The sequence below is a fragment of the Onthophagus taurus genome, chromosome 11 (assembly GCF_036711975.1).
Source record: "Onthophagus taurus isolate NC chromosome 11, IU_Otau_3.0, whole genome shotgun sequence".
Lineage (NCBI taxonomy): Eukaryota > Metazoa > Arthropoda > Insecta > Coleoptera > Scarabaeidae > Onthophagus > Onthophagus taurus.
In genome coordinates, this window is record NC_091976.1 from 4,057,244 (window position 1) to 4,073,867 (window position 16,624).

The window sequence follows — 16,624 nt, forward strand, 5'->3', positions numbered from 1 at the left end:
CTGATTTATTATATGTGAATAAAGGTTTAATAATTTTAGTATACTGAAGGTGTCGTTGTGTGGCTTTATTGTTGATTTGTTAACGATTATTCTGGAAATTACATTGATAAGACAGTGGATATATATGTAAGTAAAATTCTTCTAATTGCATTCATAAGTTTGCGCCGTTGTCATCGAAAACGTAATACAAGTAATCCTAGCGACATGCCTAAGTGTTGTACGAATGAAGTCAAAGAAGTAATTACTAATGTACAATACAACAAATTTTTAAACAATACATTTTATTTTTCTACATAATCTCATACAGTTACAGTTCGTTCTGGATGAATTCCAATACATATATTTTGTGCTGGTTTTACAATACTACTTAATAATCTACTACCAAGACTAAATAATTCGTTAAAGCGAGGTTCTCCCGCTGTACTATTGCTAGGGCCAGCATACGAAGCATCTTCTATACTGCAAGTGTTGGTGTTATCATCGAAGACACTACTACAGTAACAAAACTCGTCTTCTGAAGAATCATCATTTGACGAAAAATTCTCATCAGAACTTTCATTATCATTAATATTAATAATGATAGAGGTTCGTTTGCTTCATCTACAATGTGTTCTCTTTCTCTATATTTCTTTCCTATATGTTTAATGTGGTGCACACTATTTATTAGATTTGGAGTTATTGTATTTATAGTCTCATTGCATAAATTTAAAATAAATCTTGTATTATAATACCATTAATATAATCACTATTGCTACTATTCCATTCAAGGTCTAAAAATAATGAATATAATTCAAAAAAATGTTCCATATCATAATCCGTCTCTTAAATCTAAATAACACTATAAAACAAGACTTGCAAAATGGTGCTTTATCTTCTATATAGTTGAATAAATTATCAATTGATAATTCGTAGTATCTATACTTCCATTTTTTTATGTACCTTCTTAAATTGCTATTAAACATTAAAATAAAATATAATTTATAGTATAATTTTATGGAGGTATAACTAAAAAATATAATTCAATTATGATTAATATTTAGAGCTATTAATAACTTACAGGCGGCGTTAAAGTGATCATCAAAACCCGGTTCTTTTATAATTTTTAGATGGCCACCGGGTATTGGCCCGTTATATAAAATTTACCCCCCCTCATGGGCGATTATCTCCTCTAATTCGGCTGGTGTTGTTATGAATACGGATGGCTGTAAATTGAAAGGACACTACTTTTGTATTTATAATTCGGAAAGAATAATGATCAATAAAATATCACTTACATTATCTGACGCCAATGAGCATATCCCATGACTATACTGATTACCTGCTGTGGAACTGGCATGTTAAATGAAATTATATGACATAAAAGTGCATTTATCCTTTTTATATACAATGAGATACTGTTTAAGTAAACGGGTTTTTTTAATTTTAAACAATTACAAGAAGCGTAGAAATTTTTCTTATGGAACACGATTTATGTGAACAGGTTTTTTTAATTAATACCAATTGAACAAGAAGCGTAGAAGTTTTCCTTACATAATAAAAAAAATTTATTTACAAAATAACAACGTAAAATTTAAACAATATTATCTCTAGAAATCCAACTGTTATGCGATGAATCGAATCCTAACCACTTAACGTACACTTTATTCTTTTTCCTCTTCAACACTTTTTCAACAAGAATGTATCAGGTTGTTTTGATTTTTGAAGTTCAAATTCATAAAAAGTTCCTTTAATAGGCTGACCATTCATATCCTCTAATAAATAAGAAATTGGATTCGTAATTTGTCTTTTAACTATTTTAAATATCGGTGGTCCAGTTGGGTAAATATTCTTTATCGAAAACGTGTTTATGCTTGCTAATGCGAACTACATCCCCAACTTTAAAGTTTCCCTTAACAGCAATTTTAATATGATTGTACACCGTATTGAGAAGTTTATTTTCTACAGATTTCGAATTTATTTGAGATGGTTTCATTTTTGTGGTCGAATGCTTTGAATTGTTTTATTGAGTTGTAATAGTATCCAATAAGTGTAACCATTTATGATTTCCGTAAAGACTAAACATTTTATACAACTTCTGTTTTATGGTTTTTCTGTTCAATGAAGTTATCAAAACCCTTACGGTAACGTCCCTTAGTTAGATACACTACAATCTAAATCAATAACTAGGATGCTGTGTCTATTCTCCTAACAAGCGTCGCTAATTTCCTTTAGCCGATGAAACTCCATATCGCTCATTATGTGATCTTCAAACACGTGTTTTAAATTTGTTAAGTCTTGTTTAAATAACACTAAAAAGTTACAATTATCGCGAACTAATTGGTTTGGAATTGCACTATAACTTTGACAAATTAGAAAGCAATCAATGTTTTTATGTCGACCATACGAAAAAAATTCCTTAATGACATTTTGACCTGTACAGGAAACATCGTCAAATACGACTATCGAATATTCTTTCGCATCTTCCGGTCGAATGAACTCATCTATATTAGAAAATAGTAACCGCAATCTTTTATAGGTTCAATTAAACGTCTTAAAAAATCGTACTTATTTTGGTATAACGAATTGGAGCATAAGTATAAGTTTAGGAAACGCAGACCATTACGTGCAAGTAAAAGCGATAACATAGCATTTGTTTTTCCGACACCAGAGGGTCCTACAATTAAACCTCGCTTACATTTTCCACCAAATAAATTACTGTGTCTTGTAAAGTGTTCTTCGACCGAACCTACCCTTCTCGTCGATCATGATTCTCGTACTAAATGAATTATAACATTAACAGGATAAGACTGAATGAAAATATAGCAAAAGAAACTATATATACATATATTTAAGAATAATAATAATAATTATAACACCTTAACCATTTAACCTAACATAACCTAACATAACCTAACCTAACCTAAGGAAGAGGAGGAAAAATGGTTACCACTCCTCCTCCTCTTCCTGCTCATCCCGTACTTCATACGGGGGCGGAGGCGCTGCAGGTGCGGTGTCGGAGGTTCTATCCCAGTCGAACAATGGTGTATGTGCATGTTTTGAACATGCACCTGCCCTCTCACCACTGCCGACTCTGAGACAATACTGTTTACCTAAGAAGATTATGATATTAAAAACGTGTAAAAAAGATTATAGATATAGCCTACCAGCTGAAACAGGGTATCTACTTTTACCTCCAATGACGCAACTCTTCGCTCCAACGTGAGCACCCTCCCGACGTTGTTGCTACCGGACATCTTTTAGCTAGGAAGGGAAGTTATTAGTATGTAAAGAAGACAAAATGAATTCTGCTTTTTTCATTTCAACGGTTAATGTTGCAACGGTGATGTCGAGTGACGTTGTTAAAGAGTGGTTAGAACTCGACGCCAGCCCTTCCCTAAACTGTGCAAGTTCTCTCAAAGAGGTCTGCAATTGAAGTACCTTTGCATGAAGGTCTTTATAAAAATTTTGATACAAAATATTAATTTCGGTCAAAATCTCCTCTTTGGTTGTTTCTACTGCTGCACACATTGCATTTGAAAAAAGGCTGGCAGGTACATCGGAAATGACTGAAGTAGCGGGAATTGTGTCCACCCTTAAGATTTGTACTTTCGGGCTTAATGAGGGAATTTCGATGGTAGGAATGTTTATGTTAGTAGGGGGAGTGGGAATCGACGAAGCTTTAGAAGAAGAAGCCTTAGAAACAAAAGCTGCATTAATAGCTTTAAGGTTTGTCCGGTTTTCGGTGCAGTGTTGGGATACCGCCATTAAAGAAAGAGAGTCGTTGGACTCATCGCCGCTAGCCACTTCCGAGTGTGTCACTTCAACCTTTGACAGAGTCGCAGGTTCAACTGACACACGCTTGGGTTTGGTACTTCGCGAACGAGCACGGGTCTCCCGTCGAAGCTCTAAAGTGTTCTTCGGTCGTACCTTTACTAAAATATAGTATTGGCAATGTTAGCGGTTGCGGTAAACACTCTAGCTTCTTATCGATCATGATTCTCGCACTAAATGAATTATGACATTAACAGGATAAGACTGAATAAAAATATAGCAAAAGTAACTTTATATAGATACATAAAATATATTGAGTATATATTGAAACTATAAAATAATAACAATTTAACTTAATAATTAACTTAGTATTAACTTAATAAATAAAAGAAGAGAAAGAATAGTTACCACTCCTCCTCCTCTTCTTGATATCTTTGGTTTACTGCTTCGTAAGGAGGTGATGGTGCTGCTGATGCCGGAGTCGTTGCCGGAGTCGGTGAACTAACACATGTACAACGGTTAATGTGCATGTTTTGTACATGCACTTCACCCCTCACCACAGCCGATTCTGACACACTCTGCAGCTGAGAAGATAAAATTAATGACATGGAAAAAAGTATTATAAGTATAACGTACCAACTTATATCGTCTAATTTTACCTCCAACGAGGCAACGTTCTGCTCCAATTCACATAGTCTGATCATATGATTGACTCTCATATTATCCATATGATTGACTCTCATATTATCAGTCATCTTTAAGCTAGGAAGGGAAACTGTGAAAGTTCTCTCAAAGAGGTCTGCAATTGAAGAACATTTGCATGAAGGTCTTTATAAAAATTTTGATACGAATTATTAATTTCGGCCAAAATCTCCCCTTTGGTTGTTTCTACTGCTGTACACATTGCGTTTGAAAAAAGGCTGGCAGACACATCGGAAATATCTGAAGTAGCAGGAATATTAGCAGGAATATTGTCAACCCTTAAGATGTGTACTTTCGGGCTTAACGAAGGAATTTCGGTGTTAGGGATATTTGAGTTAGTAACGGGAGCAGGAGTCAATGAAGCTTTAGAAGAAGAAGCCTTAGTAGCTTTAAGATACTTCCGGTTTACGGTACTACAGTGTTGTGATACCGCCATTAAAGCAAGAGAGTCGTCGGATTTATCGGACTCGTTCTCGATAACCACTTTCGACTGTGTCATTTCAACCTTCGACGGGGTCGCTGGTTCAACTGACACATACTTGCGTTGGCTACGTCGCGAACGAGCACGTGCCTCCCTTCTTTCTTGTCTTTCCTCTCTATACTTTTCTGACGGTACCCACACACCTGCAGCCTTCTTCAGCGGTTCCCCGAATTCCGACGAAGTGAAAGGCGTTCCACATTTTTATCGTCGACATTCGCGGAACCTGCGACGTTCAGAAGCGACGGATCCTGCTGCGCATTAGATTCAACGTTAGGATCCATCAGCTGCTCATTAGGCTGCACGTTTGGATCCAGCGCCTTCTCAACAGTCGATATGTTCAACAGGTTTATGTCAAAACTGTTTAACAGGAATGACTCCTGGCTGCTGGCGAAACCGGGAGCAGTTAAATTAATTTGACTAAAACCGTCTTGAGACATCTTGATAAAAAAAGATTCATACATTAATTTATTTTAATAAAAAATCATGTATACTTGCATCGCTTGATGAAAAGAACGTTAAAATCTAATTGCAGTGGGTGCTGAATGATAGGATGTGAATGATAAAAAATTATTGTAGATATTATGATACAAACGTTCGAATAATAAAGTTATGCTTACCAACAAAAATTGAGATTTAAAATAGAAGGAGCTATAGGAATGAAAAAAACAGATTAGCAACAATATATGCAAAGGAAAAGAAGGCTATACTTACCAGAAAAAAGTCGCCGAGATAACGAAGTTATCAAAACTGATCGAACTGATCAAACAAAAAATGGAAATGATCAGCAGTAAGGTCCTGTAGGAATTGAAAAAATAAAAATAACAAGTTAACATAACAAACAAATAAACAAGTTGTACTCACAAAAACAAAGTAGAAAGAGCTTGTTATGATGAAACAAAAGAAGAATATTTTACATATTATATAAGCAAAGTAAAAAAAGGTTACTTACCAAATAAAACACGTCAGCAAAAAAGAGAAAGCTGAAGGATGTCTAGGACTGAGAAAAAAATAATTTTAAATATTATATAAACATGCAAAACAAATATAGTTTTACTCACCAAAAAAAGAGAAAGTTGTAGAAAGAGCTGTAGTGATGGAGAGAAAATGAACGTTATATAAACATGAAAATAAAGAAGGTTGTACTTACCAAAAAAACTGAAGAACACAAACACTGAAGTGACTTTCAAAGGCTGGGAGGTGCCTTCTTATAGTAAAGTAATGAAGGGGGGCGTGGGGTTGGGTTGGGGGAATGGGCGGAGTTAGAGTGGGGGCACTTTTTTTCTGGGTCAACTTTCCCTGGGAATTTTAGATTACAACTCCGAATCCCCACTCCCATCCCTACTCTTCCATCTCCACTTTTGGGAGGAGCTGAGGAGGAGCTTCAATAAACAATCCTTTTCCCTTTTTCTTTTTTTCTTCTTTTTTTTCCTCTTTTTTTTCTTCTTTTCCTTTTTTCCTCTTCTTTCTTTCTTTTTCTTTTCCTTTTTCTTGATTTTTCTTTTCAATTTACAACAATTTTTACAACCCAACAGTACCCAACCAACGTATACAAATGCTTTTTTCTTTCAAATTAAAACAACTTTTTACACTTTTTACAATCTTTTATTATTATTATAATTTACAATCTATAACTGACAATGTTTATATATTAAACCTTACATAAAGAACAATCCTTTCTTGCCGATGGTGGCCATCAATATGCGTTTCCCAATGAGGCAAATTATAATGTTCAAAACAGGGCAGCTTGCTTTGTAATCGCTCATCGTTTCTATACTTCAACGGTAATTTAAACCAAACCGCCGCCAAATCTAATGGCTTTACTTTATTGATATAATAATCGATTGGTAAATAACATAATTCGTAGTTTTTAATATTCGCAAAAGATAAATCTGACGTCTGCGCATGCGCGCGCAGGAAGTGACGTCACAGCGCGGGAAATTTGAAATTCAAAATGCATGTGGCGCCATCTGGTGGTTGCCTACTTTATGGGACGCCACCTTCCCATAACCTTCTTTATGGTGGAAGTAGCGTCATGGGGCTCAACCTAGCGGTGGAACTCGCATGGTGGATAGACGACGCGCGTAAATTTAAAAAAATTCATGTGACGTTATAGAATTCAGATATAATTATTTTTTAGTATTAAAATACATGTAGCTTTAAAATTTTTATTGAGCGATAAATGGCGCGTGTATAGCTATGGGCGTTCTAAATCAAAATCCCATAAGATTTAACGTAGGGGGGTCCAAAAGTACTTTTTATCCCCACCACTACCTCCTTCTGACCACGCACACATTTTAAATTCATCTGATGAGCGATAGATGGCGCGCGTATAGCTATAGGCGTTCTGGACCAAAATCCCATAAGATTTAACATAGGGGGGTCCAAAAGTACTTTTTATCTCCACCACTGCCTCCTTCTGACCACGCCCACATTTTTACTTTATAAGGTTTTTTTATATTTATTTACTTTCTATGTTTTTTTTACATTTATTTACATTCTATAATGTTTTTTTACATTTATTTACCTTCTAACGTTTTTACATTCATTTATTTTCTAACGTTTTTACAAAGTCGATGAGATGCGCTGGATTTCCTTTTCCAACATCTTTTACTCCTTTGAATATTAAGCTCATGCCAACTAGCTCAGTAATTTCACCATCCGTAATCACCTCCGCGATGCGTTTAGGTAGAAATACTGAGAATCCATCCTCCAAGTCTACGACAACTGATGGCCATGCGCATGATGTAATCCGCATCGCAGACTTAATCACATACATTTTATTCACCTCTAATTCGGATATGTTCTTCTTCGGGGAAAATTGATACTGACCTAATTGACTTAACCGTGACATACCAATAGATTTTATAACGTGAGCGAGCGATGTGAGTAGTAATGAAGTAGGTAAGAAGGTAGTAACTGAGTTCGATATGAAAATTTTAACTGTTTATATACCATCGAGAAAAACCTTGAAAAATTTTAGAATAGGAGTTGCGCGGTGATCAAAAATAACTTAAACGTTACGCAATAAATTACTTAATAAATACGCAATTAAACAAATATAAAATTTAATAATCGGTAAAATTAACAAATATAGTATTTGCATTACGATACACATGCCAGTAGTTATAACTGTAATAACAATCGTTAATATATTCAAAATCGGTTAAATTAATATCACCATCAATAATTAATTTAGCTGATTCGCAATTGGGAAAGTATCCATTATCTTTTAAGAAATCTTAAAATTTTTAATGATTTTCAAAGTCATCATCACTACCAACATACAGAATATCACCCTTTCGATAAACTCTCCATATATTATTATCAAATTCACAAAACTGTACAAATTGCGAATCAGTCATTTTATCACCGTCGGTGTCTTCTATTCCTAGAAGTACGAAATCAAGCTGGACAATTTCCTCTGGGAAATTTGTGTTTAACCCTCCGGTGGGCGCACCTGTCGGACTTACACGAATAGGCGCGTTGCGGCTTTTACACCGCAATTGAATATTTAGTGGTTTCACTGGTAACGTTTGTAAAATTTTGGTTCTATGAAAGAAATGAGCATTAATTTTGTTGCTTTATATTTAATTATATAAAATTGGTAATTGAACACTTTTGACAACCTTAACAATACTAATTAAATTAATATGCTTTCATCAGCTTGTTTTCACTTCTAAAAATATTTTCAATAGTTTTTGATTTTTTTTTTCTTTTTGACCTGGTTTGAAAATTAATCTATTTCCATTTGCTGCTCACCATCGCACCTAATACATTTTGTATTTGTGACACTATGCTTCTTACAAACATTTAAACTGCAATTTTGACACTGATTTTGTCCTATTGTTCTTATGCCTACCACAAATGTAACAAATTCCTGGTTTTGCTGGTTCTTGGGGCTGCTCTTCATTGTTTGCATACTTTTGCAAGAAAGCCGTAATATCTTTAGAAAGAGTTTTTAATGATACTCTTTGTTTCAAATGTTCTTCCATCAAATCAAGTGCAAGATGTTTCAAAAAATGGCGCCTTCTTTGTTCTGTCATTTCTGGGTTGTTAAATTACACGAAAGTAAAAAGCGGAAGCGCTTATAACTGAAGAGGGCTCGCAATATTGTCATTCCTGTTCCATCTGAATCCCAGAGCTCACAGCAGTTCGTGTGTCCTCCCTTTTTTACACCAATTAAGTACAGGGCACCTAAGAGAGCCTTTATCTCTGCTCTTGATGTGTCTCTGCAATCCCTAGGTCTTTCATATTGCACTTCAACCCTCTTTTTCTCAATATATCTGTTAGTATTTATCACAATATTATCGATCATTTCATCAGTAACAAACAGTGAAAAAGCATCTATTTCTCTTCTAGTATTTTTAGCAGCCATTTTAGGCCCTGGTAAAATTTTTATTATGTTTTTTGCCTTAGTTTTCGAAGAAGAGGCAGGCGGTTTACTCATCCAAATTGTTTCCCCATCTTTTCCAATGTAAAATTTGTAATCATCACTGTCTTGTCGCTCCTCTTCATCTCTAATCTCTGCATGAAAATTTTCTACTGACTGCTCAGATTCGCTGTCGTGGTTTTCTTCTTCAATAACTTCCTCTTCTCTATCTAATTCACTAATATCTGATTCATTTTCCTCTTCTTCTGATAAAACTTCTCTCAACACTCTCTCAATATCTTCAGGCTTCACTAAATTCCTCTTCCCGGAATGAGACCTAAAAATACCGAACACTTAGGAAATGTGATACTATTACTGTTTTGTAACATACATTTGTTGGACGGAGTCCATTGTCTAAAATGGTTAGCGCCCTGTGGTTAGCGCCCTGAACTAGTAATGCAAACTTTGTCGAACGAAATCAAGTTCGCAGGTTCTAATCCTGGTCACAGCAAAAACTACTAAAATAAAAATAAATAAATAACTGTCCTTCTAACGTCAAAATACCTGAAGACGGGAGATACAACTCCCGAAACGTTGTGTGAAAACACTACGTCAAACAAATTTAGGTTGCAAATCAAACACCATTGTCACAAACCATTAGAACTACACTATTATTATTAAACCAGCTTACTGAAATTCGATTGTTTAGAAGAGGATGCTTATAAAATATTTAAGAACGTACAAAAACGTAAAATGTATGAACTTATGTAAAAAATATAGATACTTACATCACAGGGCGCTCAGCGGCAAACACCGCAAATACGTCACTCGCTTTTCAAATCTCAATACCAACTAAACTGTTATCAACAACCTTTGTACAAATATACATATTTCTTCGAAGAAGTACATTTCATTTTTTCAGCCGTCCTTTTTAGGTTTTGGGCATGTTCCCTTTGTTCTTTTATATTTTCTTGATTTTGGCATAAATAGCATAAAACTGTTCACTCGTCTCCTCCTTCTACCGTATTTTCACAAACAATACAAAGCCTTTTTTCTTCTCCGTCTAGTGCTGCACCTTCTGATGCACCTAACAATACAGGTGTTGTATCAGCCGATATGGGAGCTGAAGTAGGGTCAAGAACAGGATCGAGTTCTTTAATCGAAAAAGTTGGTTCCGCTGTTAATAAATTCTCTGTTGAAACTTGCGTTGAAAAATCATTATGTTCAGTAGCTGGAACATCTTCAGAATTGTCAGTTTCGTCAGTTTGTTGCTGTTTAAGAAATTGGTCTAGGTCTTCTTCAGTAACAAGCTTTTCAAGTAATTCTGCTGGAATATGACTAGAGTGTAGGCCTATTTTTGGCTCTGTTCCAAATAACGCTTTGTACGGTGATCGTTTAATAGTACGGTGAAAAGAGGAGTTCTTCTGAAATTGTACAAAATAACAACCAATACCCCAGTTTTTTGTACCATTGTCTATTAGCCAAGCTCGTAACATAGCTTCTACATCTTGATTCGACCGTTCAACCGATCCTTGACTTGCTGGATGTCTAGGCCTACCATTAACAATTTTGCATGTTGGCCACATAGCGGTTAGTTCCTGTATAACAGCAGCCGTAAACTCACGGCCGTTATCACTTTGTAATATTTTAGGACAACCAACTTCCAGAAAGATTTTTAATAGCTCTATTGCTACTTCTGCAGCTCTTTTCGAAGTTAAAGGACGTAGAAAGCTGAATTTTGTCCCGTGGTCCTGATAATGTAATAACCATTTATAATTTCTATCAGGGGTCGATTGTAAGTCAATTAAATCGACCTGACCACGATGGTTGAAGTCGCTAGACAGAATTGGACAGACAACGATTCCCTTTCTTGGAAATTTCTTTTTGGATTGACATACCGTGCACAGTTTCAAAAATTCTAGTACGACGGAAGTGGGGATGAAGTATTTGGATTTTAAACTATACAGCATTTTGTCGCGGCCTCCGTGTCCAGTTAACTGATGGGTGTCTCGAAGAATGTGATAAAATTCTTCCGTCGGTACTATTCTCACAACCGGATCAGAGTCAGATTTTCTCTTCAAAATCAAAGTTTTTTTTCTACCTACTTCCATTAAATCGTATTTTTTTCCGTAGTAATACTGTTTATTTGTTCGTTGAATTTTAAAATTTTTTTTTATTCTTCTATCCTTACAGGAGTCCATAACGGCTTTTCTTTACTATCCCGGCTTTCTAATAACGTCAGCAAACTGTTCTTCACACACAAATGCGGTCTGTGTTTGGTTTTCCGCATATTTTAAAGTTAATTACGTTAAAATGCATTTTTAGTGTAAGATTAAGTTGCTTACGTAAGTTAGCGTGATCTCATCAACCACATACCAACGTTATTTGCGTTTTAACATAAATATTTAAGATATGTATTAGATGCATTAAGACTCTTTCGAGAATTACCAATATATTATGTATTTTATTTTCTCGAATTTACGGACAATATGCAAATAGAAATGCAAATGAAAATATAAAGTTTCAATGCATTTTTTAGTACAAGATTATGTGTACATCTTAAAGTTGCTTACGTAAGTTAGCGTGATCTCATCAACCACATACCAACGTTATTTGCGTTTTAATATAAGTATTTATAATTGAGTAAATATGTATTAGATGCGTTAAGACTCGTTTAGAGAATTACCAATATATTATGTATTTTATTTTCTTGAATCTACGTCGCACCTCGATTTATGTACGTACACTATGCAAATAGAAATTTAAAATGCATTTTTAGTGCAAGATTAAGTTGCTTGCGTAAGTTAGTGTGATCTCATCAACCACATACCACCGTTATTTACGCTTTAACATAAGTATTTATAATGGAGTAAATATGTATTTCGAAGTTTAGTTGCGTTACAATGGCTCAATTCAATCCATCTTCATTAGCGGATTTAGCCCTTGATAAAATTAATTTGAACACAAAAACTCGTGTAGATTACAACACAAAAGTATTACTAAAAATAATTTCATCAATTTAATTGAAACTGAAGTTATGTGGTGCGCGTTCTGTTTAACCCGCTCACATTTTAAATTTATTTTAATAGAAAATTGCTCTGAAAAGGTTCATGAAATTTTAATTTCAAATTAGCTTATAGGAAAAACATGTATATTAAAACAATAAAATAATATAAAACATATATTTAACAAAAATTATATAAAAATTAATTATATTTAATATTAAAATATGTAATTATTATTATATATTTAATATAAAAATGTGTAATTATTATTATTAAAGTAACAAAAATTGTCTTTTAATGGGGTATAACTAAAAAATTAATTTAATTAATTATGATTAATATTCAGAGCTATAAATAAATCACTTACAAGCAGCAGAAAAATTATTGCCTTCGTTATCGACCTCCCAGATAATTTTTAACGATCCTCCGGGAATTGGCCCCCAATAAAGGACATTACCCCCCTCACGGAGGATGATATCCTCTAATTCCTCCATCGACGTTATGAATACGGAGGGCTGTAAATTGAAAGGACTATGTATTATTATTACAATTCGGAAGGAATAATGATCAATAAAATATTCCTTACATTTTCACATACGAAAGAACAAATTGTAAAAATTATCCCAATCACATGATACGGTATCATCGATAGCTGTATTGACGGCATTTTAGAAAACAATGTAGCGCCGCTATGCAGCTTAAAAGTGCGTATATCCTCTTTATATATACTATGGGACATCGTTTATGTAAACAGGTTTCTAATTAATGTCGATTGAAAGAAGCGTAGAAGTTTAAGCGTAGAAAAAAACATATATATTAAGCAATAAAATATATATTTAATAATAAAATATAAAATTAATTATCTAACTATATTTAATACTAAAATAAGACCATAAAATTAAACTTACTAAAATAAGACCATAAAATTAAACTAAACTTAATAAATGAAAAATTTGATGACTGAAAAAATTAAAATGTGAAATTATAAAAGTAAATAAAAATCAATAACTTACCCAAACGCTTCTCAAAACAATTATGCATTTGGGGGCAGCTTCACTGAAAAAGTAAAAATGTAAAATCCATTTTTTCAAAGTAAATAAAAAATCAATAACTTACAGCAGACGTAGAGCCTGTCGTCGTAGTCGGGATCTCTTGATATTCGCAGCGACCCCTCATAAAAGGGGCCGCAAAAAATGATTTCCCACCCCCATATTTGCATTAGTGTCATTTCAAAGTCTGTCACTTCATGTATTATACACTGAAAATAATATAAAAATAAAATTTAAAATTAAACGAGTATGGAATTAATACTTACATTTTGCCATACGGCATTGCACATATCGTAGACAAGTTGTGGTAAAGACATTTTGTGAAGAAGAACTATGTTGAACTATGTGGCTTAAAAGCGCATTTATCCTCTTCATATACTATGGAATACTGTTTATGTAAAGAGGTTAACCCTTCCGCGTGGAGTGCCGTACACGTGTACGTCATGCATAAAATTATTTCTACTGCGGAGTGCCGTACACGTGTACGTCATAAGATCGCATTAGAGTAGATAGCATAGAGTAGATCGCACTCCCGCATCTCACATAGTAATTGAATTTTTTAACTTCCACGCGGAAGGGTTAAAAGAAGCGTAGAAGTTTTCCTAATGATAATGTATAGAATACGGTTTATGTGAACAGGTTTCCATTATGTAATATCGATTGAAAGCGTAGAAGTTTAATTTACAAAATAACGTAAAAATTAAACAATATTATCTTTAGAAATCCAATTGTTATGCGATGAATCGAATCCTAACCACTTAACGTACACTTTATTCTTTTTCCTCTTCAACACTTTTTCAACAAGATATACATCAGGTTGTTTTGATTTTTGAAGTTCAAATTCATAAAAAGCTCCTTTAATAGGCTGACCATATCCTCTAATAAATAAGAAATTGGATTCGTAACTTGTCTTTTAACTATTTTAAATAATTCGGTGGTCCAGTTGGGTAAATATCCTTTATCGAAAATATAAAATCAATATATAAAATATACATATAATATACAATATAATTCAGAGAATACCATTACATTTATCAATCATCTAAATTAGATATAATCCGCTCTATAGGAGCCAAAGTTAGTTGCAATTCAGTTATAAAATACTTTATGTTTTTTAGTTGCGGTGAATCTTCAGAGGTAGTAAGTACACAACTGAATTTTCTTCTAATCACTACATTGCCACAAACAGATTTTTGTAAATGTTTCAAAGATGTACTTAAATTGTATTTTATGGATTCAATTTCATGTTTAAATACTTATTATTATACGTATTACATTCTCTTGTTCGTCACTGAAAATGGTTAACAGGGCGGATTGCATTCCTCGGATATACATCTTGTTTTCAAATTTTGTTAACAAATTTTGTCGAATAGTTGGAGTTTGTGATATACGACCACAATTAATTGCTTTTGTTTCATTACAAGGAGGTTGAATGCAGATATTTTTAATAATATTAACTTTAGAACTAGATCCTCCAACGTTTGCCGACGAATGTGGTTGTCTATCAGTAGATTTTACCCCACTAATAATTAATATTATTTGATGTAAAATTTTTCACATTTTCCTGGCTCGCAACTCTGTGTCATGTATCTTCCAATGGGGCATTTCTTCCTCCGTGTTGCTTATATTGATTTTGTTAATCTGGAAAACCCTATTCTGGAGTGTCTACGAATGGGTTTTAAGAATCTCCTGTTTCCATTTCACTTCACATTCTTGAGAAATTTGAATGAGATGTGGTCTCATTATTACTCGATTTTCTTCCCTTCGCATCTTGTTGCGATGTGTTCTTCCGTTTCTGGATTGATGGCAATATTCGTTTGTCGATTTGGAGACTACATTGTCCGTTTTGGTATCGGTGTTTTTTGATTCTGGAAAGAGCGTCGGCGTTACTATTCAGGTTTCGTTTTTTATATACGATCTCGAAGTTATATTCCTCTAACTTGATTCTCCATCGCATGAACTTTGAGGCATTAAATCTACTCGCAAGAAATTTAGATAACATGCTGCTGTAAGATTTTCTTGAAAAAAGAAAGGCCCTATGGAACGTCGTCGGATTATTTCCATCCATACATTCACTTTGCCTCGACGTTGACTGTGGGTCTTGAGTCCAGTGAGGATTTCCTCGTGACCAATATCTGGGGTTGTGACGATGTACTGTTCCATTCAGGCAAAAAGTGGCTTCAGCAGAAAATAGAATGTTGTTAAGAAATTTAGGATCTTCATCGCATCGTAACATTAATTGTTCAAAAAATTGTAAATCGATCTGAATCATCCTCGTGTAACTCATGTATCAATTACACATTGTACGGATGATACTTCTCTTCTTTGAATAATTTTACCACAAAAGTTTGGTCCACGTTGTTATTTAGGGCTAGTTGCCTTGTAGAATGGCGAGGATTTTCTTCAGCTTCAACCAATACATTCAACCTGACTTCTTCACTTACTCGAGGTCGACCTTGTCGAGGCAAATCTTTTACGGATCTCGTTTCTGTGAATTTAGCAATCAATTTACTTACTGTAGATGTTACAATTGGAGCCCTATCCGGATGTTGTTGGTTAAATAACTCGCATGCTTCTTGATGAGTTCTAAGCCTGTCGCCATATCCAACCATCATTAATATCAATATTCTTTCACGTTCGGTTAAATGTGCCATTTTTGTTAACTTCGAATAGAATTACTTTAAGAAGTTCTACACTTTCACCACTACGAGTATTAAGAACTTGATAATAAGCAAACACAACTTTAATTATTTTATTAATTGAAATAAATTGACCTGTCCGAGCGTTTTTCTTGAAAATATTAAATAACGCAGTTATGAATTATTTTCAAAACTTTATCATCACACGGTATACTATGGGATACCGTTTATGTAAACAGGTTTTTAAGTAATATCGATTGAAAGAAGCGTAGAAGTTTTCCTTATGATAATATATGGGATACATTTAATACTAAAATAAGAATAATATAAAATTAATTTATGACTAACTAAAATTATTGATTTGATCACTGAAAAAATGAAAATGTGAAATTATATAAAAGTAAATAAAAATCAATAATTTACAATAAATCCTCCAGACGCTATTCCTCAAACGTCGGTGATGCTAAGAGCATCACTGAAAAAGTGAAAATGTAAAATCCACTGTTTCAAAGTAAATAAAAACATCAATAACTTACAACACACGTAAAGGTTATCATCCTAGTCCGGGTCCCTCGATATTCTTAACGACCCCCCAAGAAAAGGGCCGCAAAAAATTAGGCCTACCCCCA

General features: G+C 34.0%; 1 protein-coding gene and 1 long non-coding RNA gene across 4 annotated transcripts; both read right to left on the reverse strand.

The window, feature by feature from the left end:
* Nucleotides 1-10,303: 10,303 nt before the first annotated feature.
* Nucleotides 10,304-11,592, reverse strand: LOC139431831 (KRAB-A domain-containing protein 2-like). Its single transcript, XM_071200039.1, has 2 exons — nt 11,494-11,592; nt 10,304-11,440 (listed from the first exon to the last, which is right to left on the reverse strand). The coding sequence occupies exons 1-2, from the start codon at nt 11,590-11,592 to the stop codon at nt 10,304-10,306; spliced, it is 1,236 nt and encodes a 411-aa protein (XP_071056140.1).
* Nucleotides 11,593-12,566: 974 nt separating this feature from the next.
* LOC139431733 (uncharacterized) lies at nt 12,567-16,330 on the reverse strand. Of its 3 annotated transcripts, none has more exons than XR_011641812.1 (5): nt 13,623-16,330; nt 13,424-13,565; nt 13,321-13,363; nt 12,675-13,267; nt 12,567-12,615 (listed from the first exon to the last, which is right to left on the reverse strand). It is a non-coding gene; the product is annotated as an uncharacterized lncRNA (long non-coding RNA). The 3 variants fall into 3 exon arrangements; XR_011641811.1 differs by having other exon boundaries at nt 12,675-12,822; nt 12,894-13,363; XR_011641810.1 differs by having other exon boundaries at nt 12,675-13,363.
* Between the last annotated feature and the right edge of the window lie 294 nt (nt 16,331-16,624).

Coding starts and splice junctions, on each gene's coding strand:
- LOC139431831 (XM_071200039.1), bottom strand. CDS start 11,592: ATGCGGAAAACCAAACACAGACCGCATTTGTGTGTGAAGAACAGTTTG. Junction 11,441..11,493: donor AAAAGCCGTTATGGACTCCT/GTAAGGATAGAA, acceptor ACAAATAAACAG/TATTACTACGGAAAAAAATA.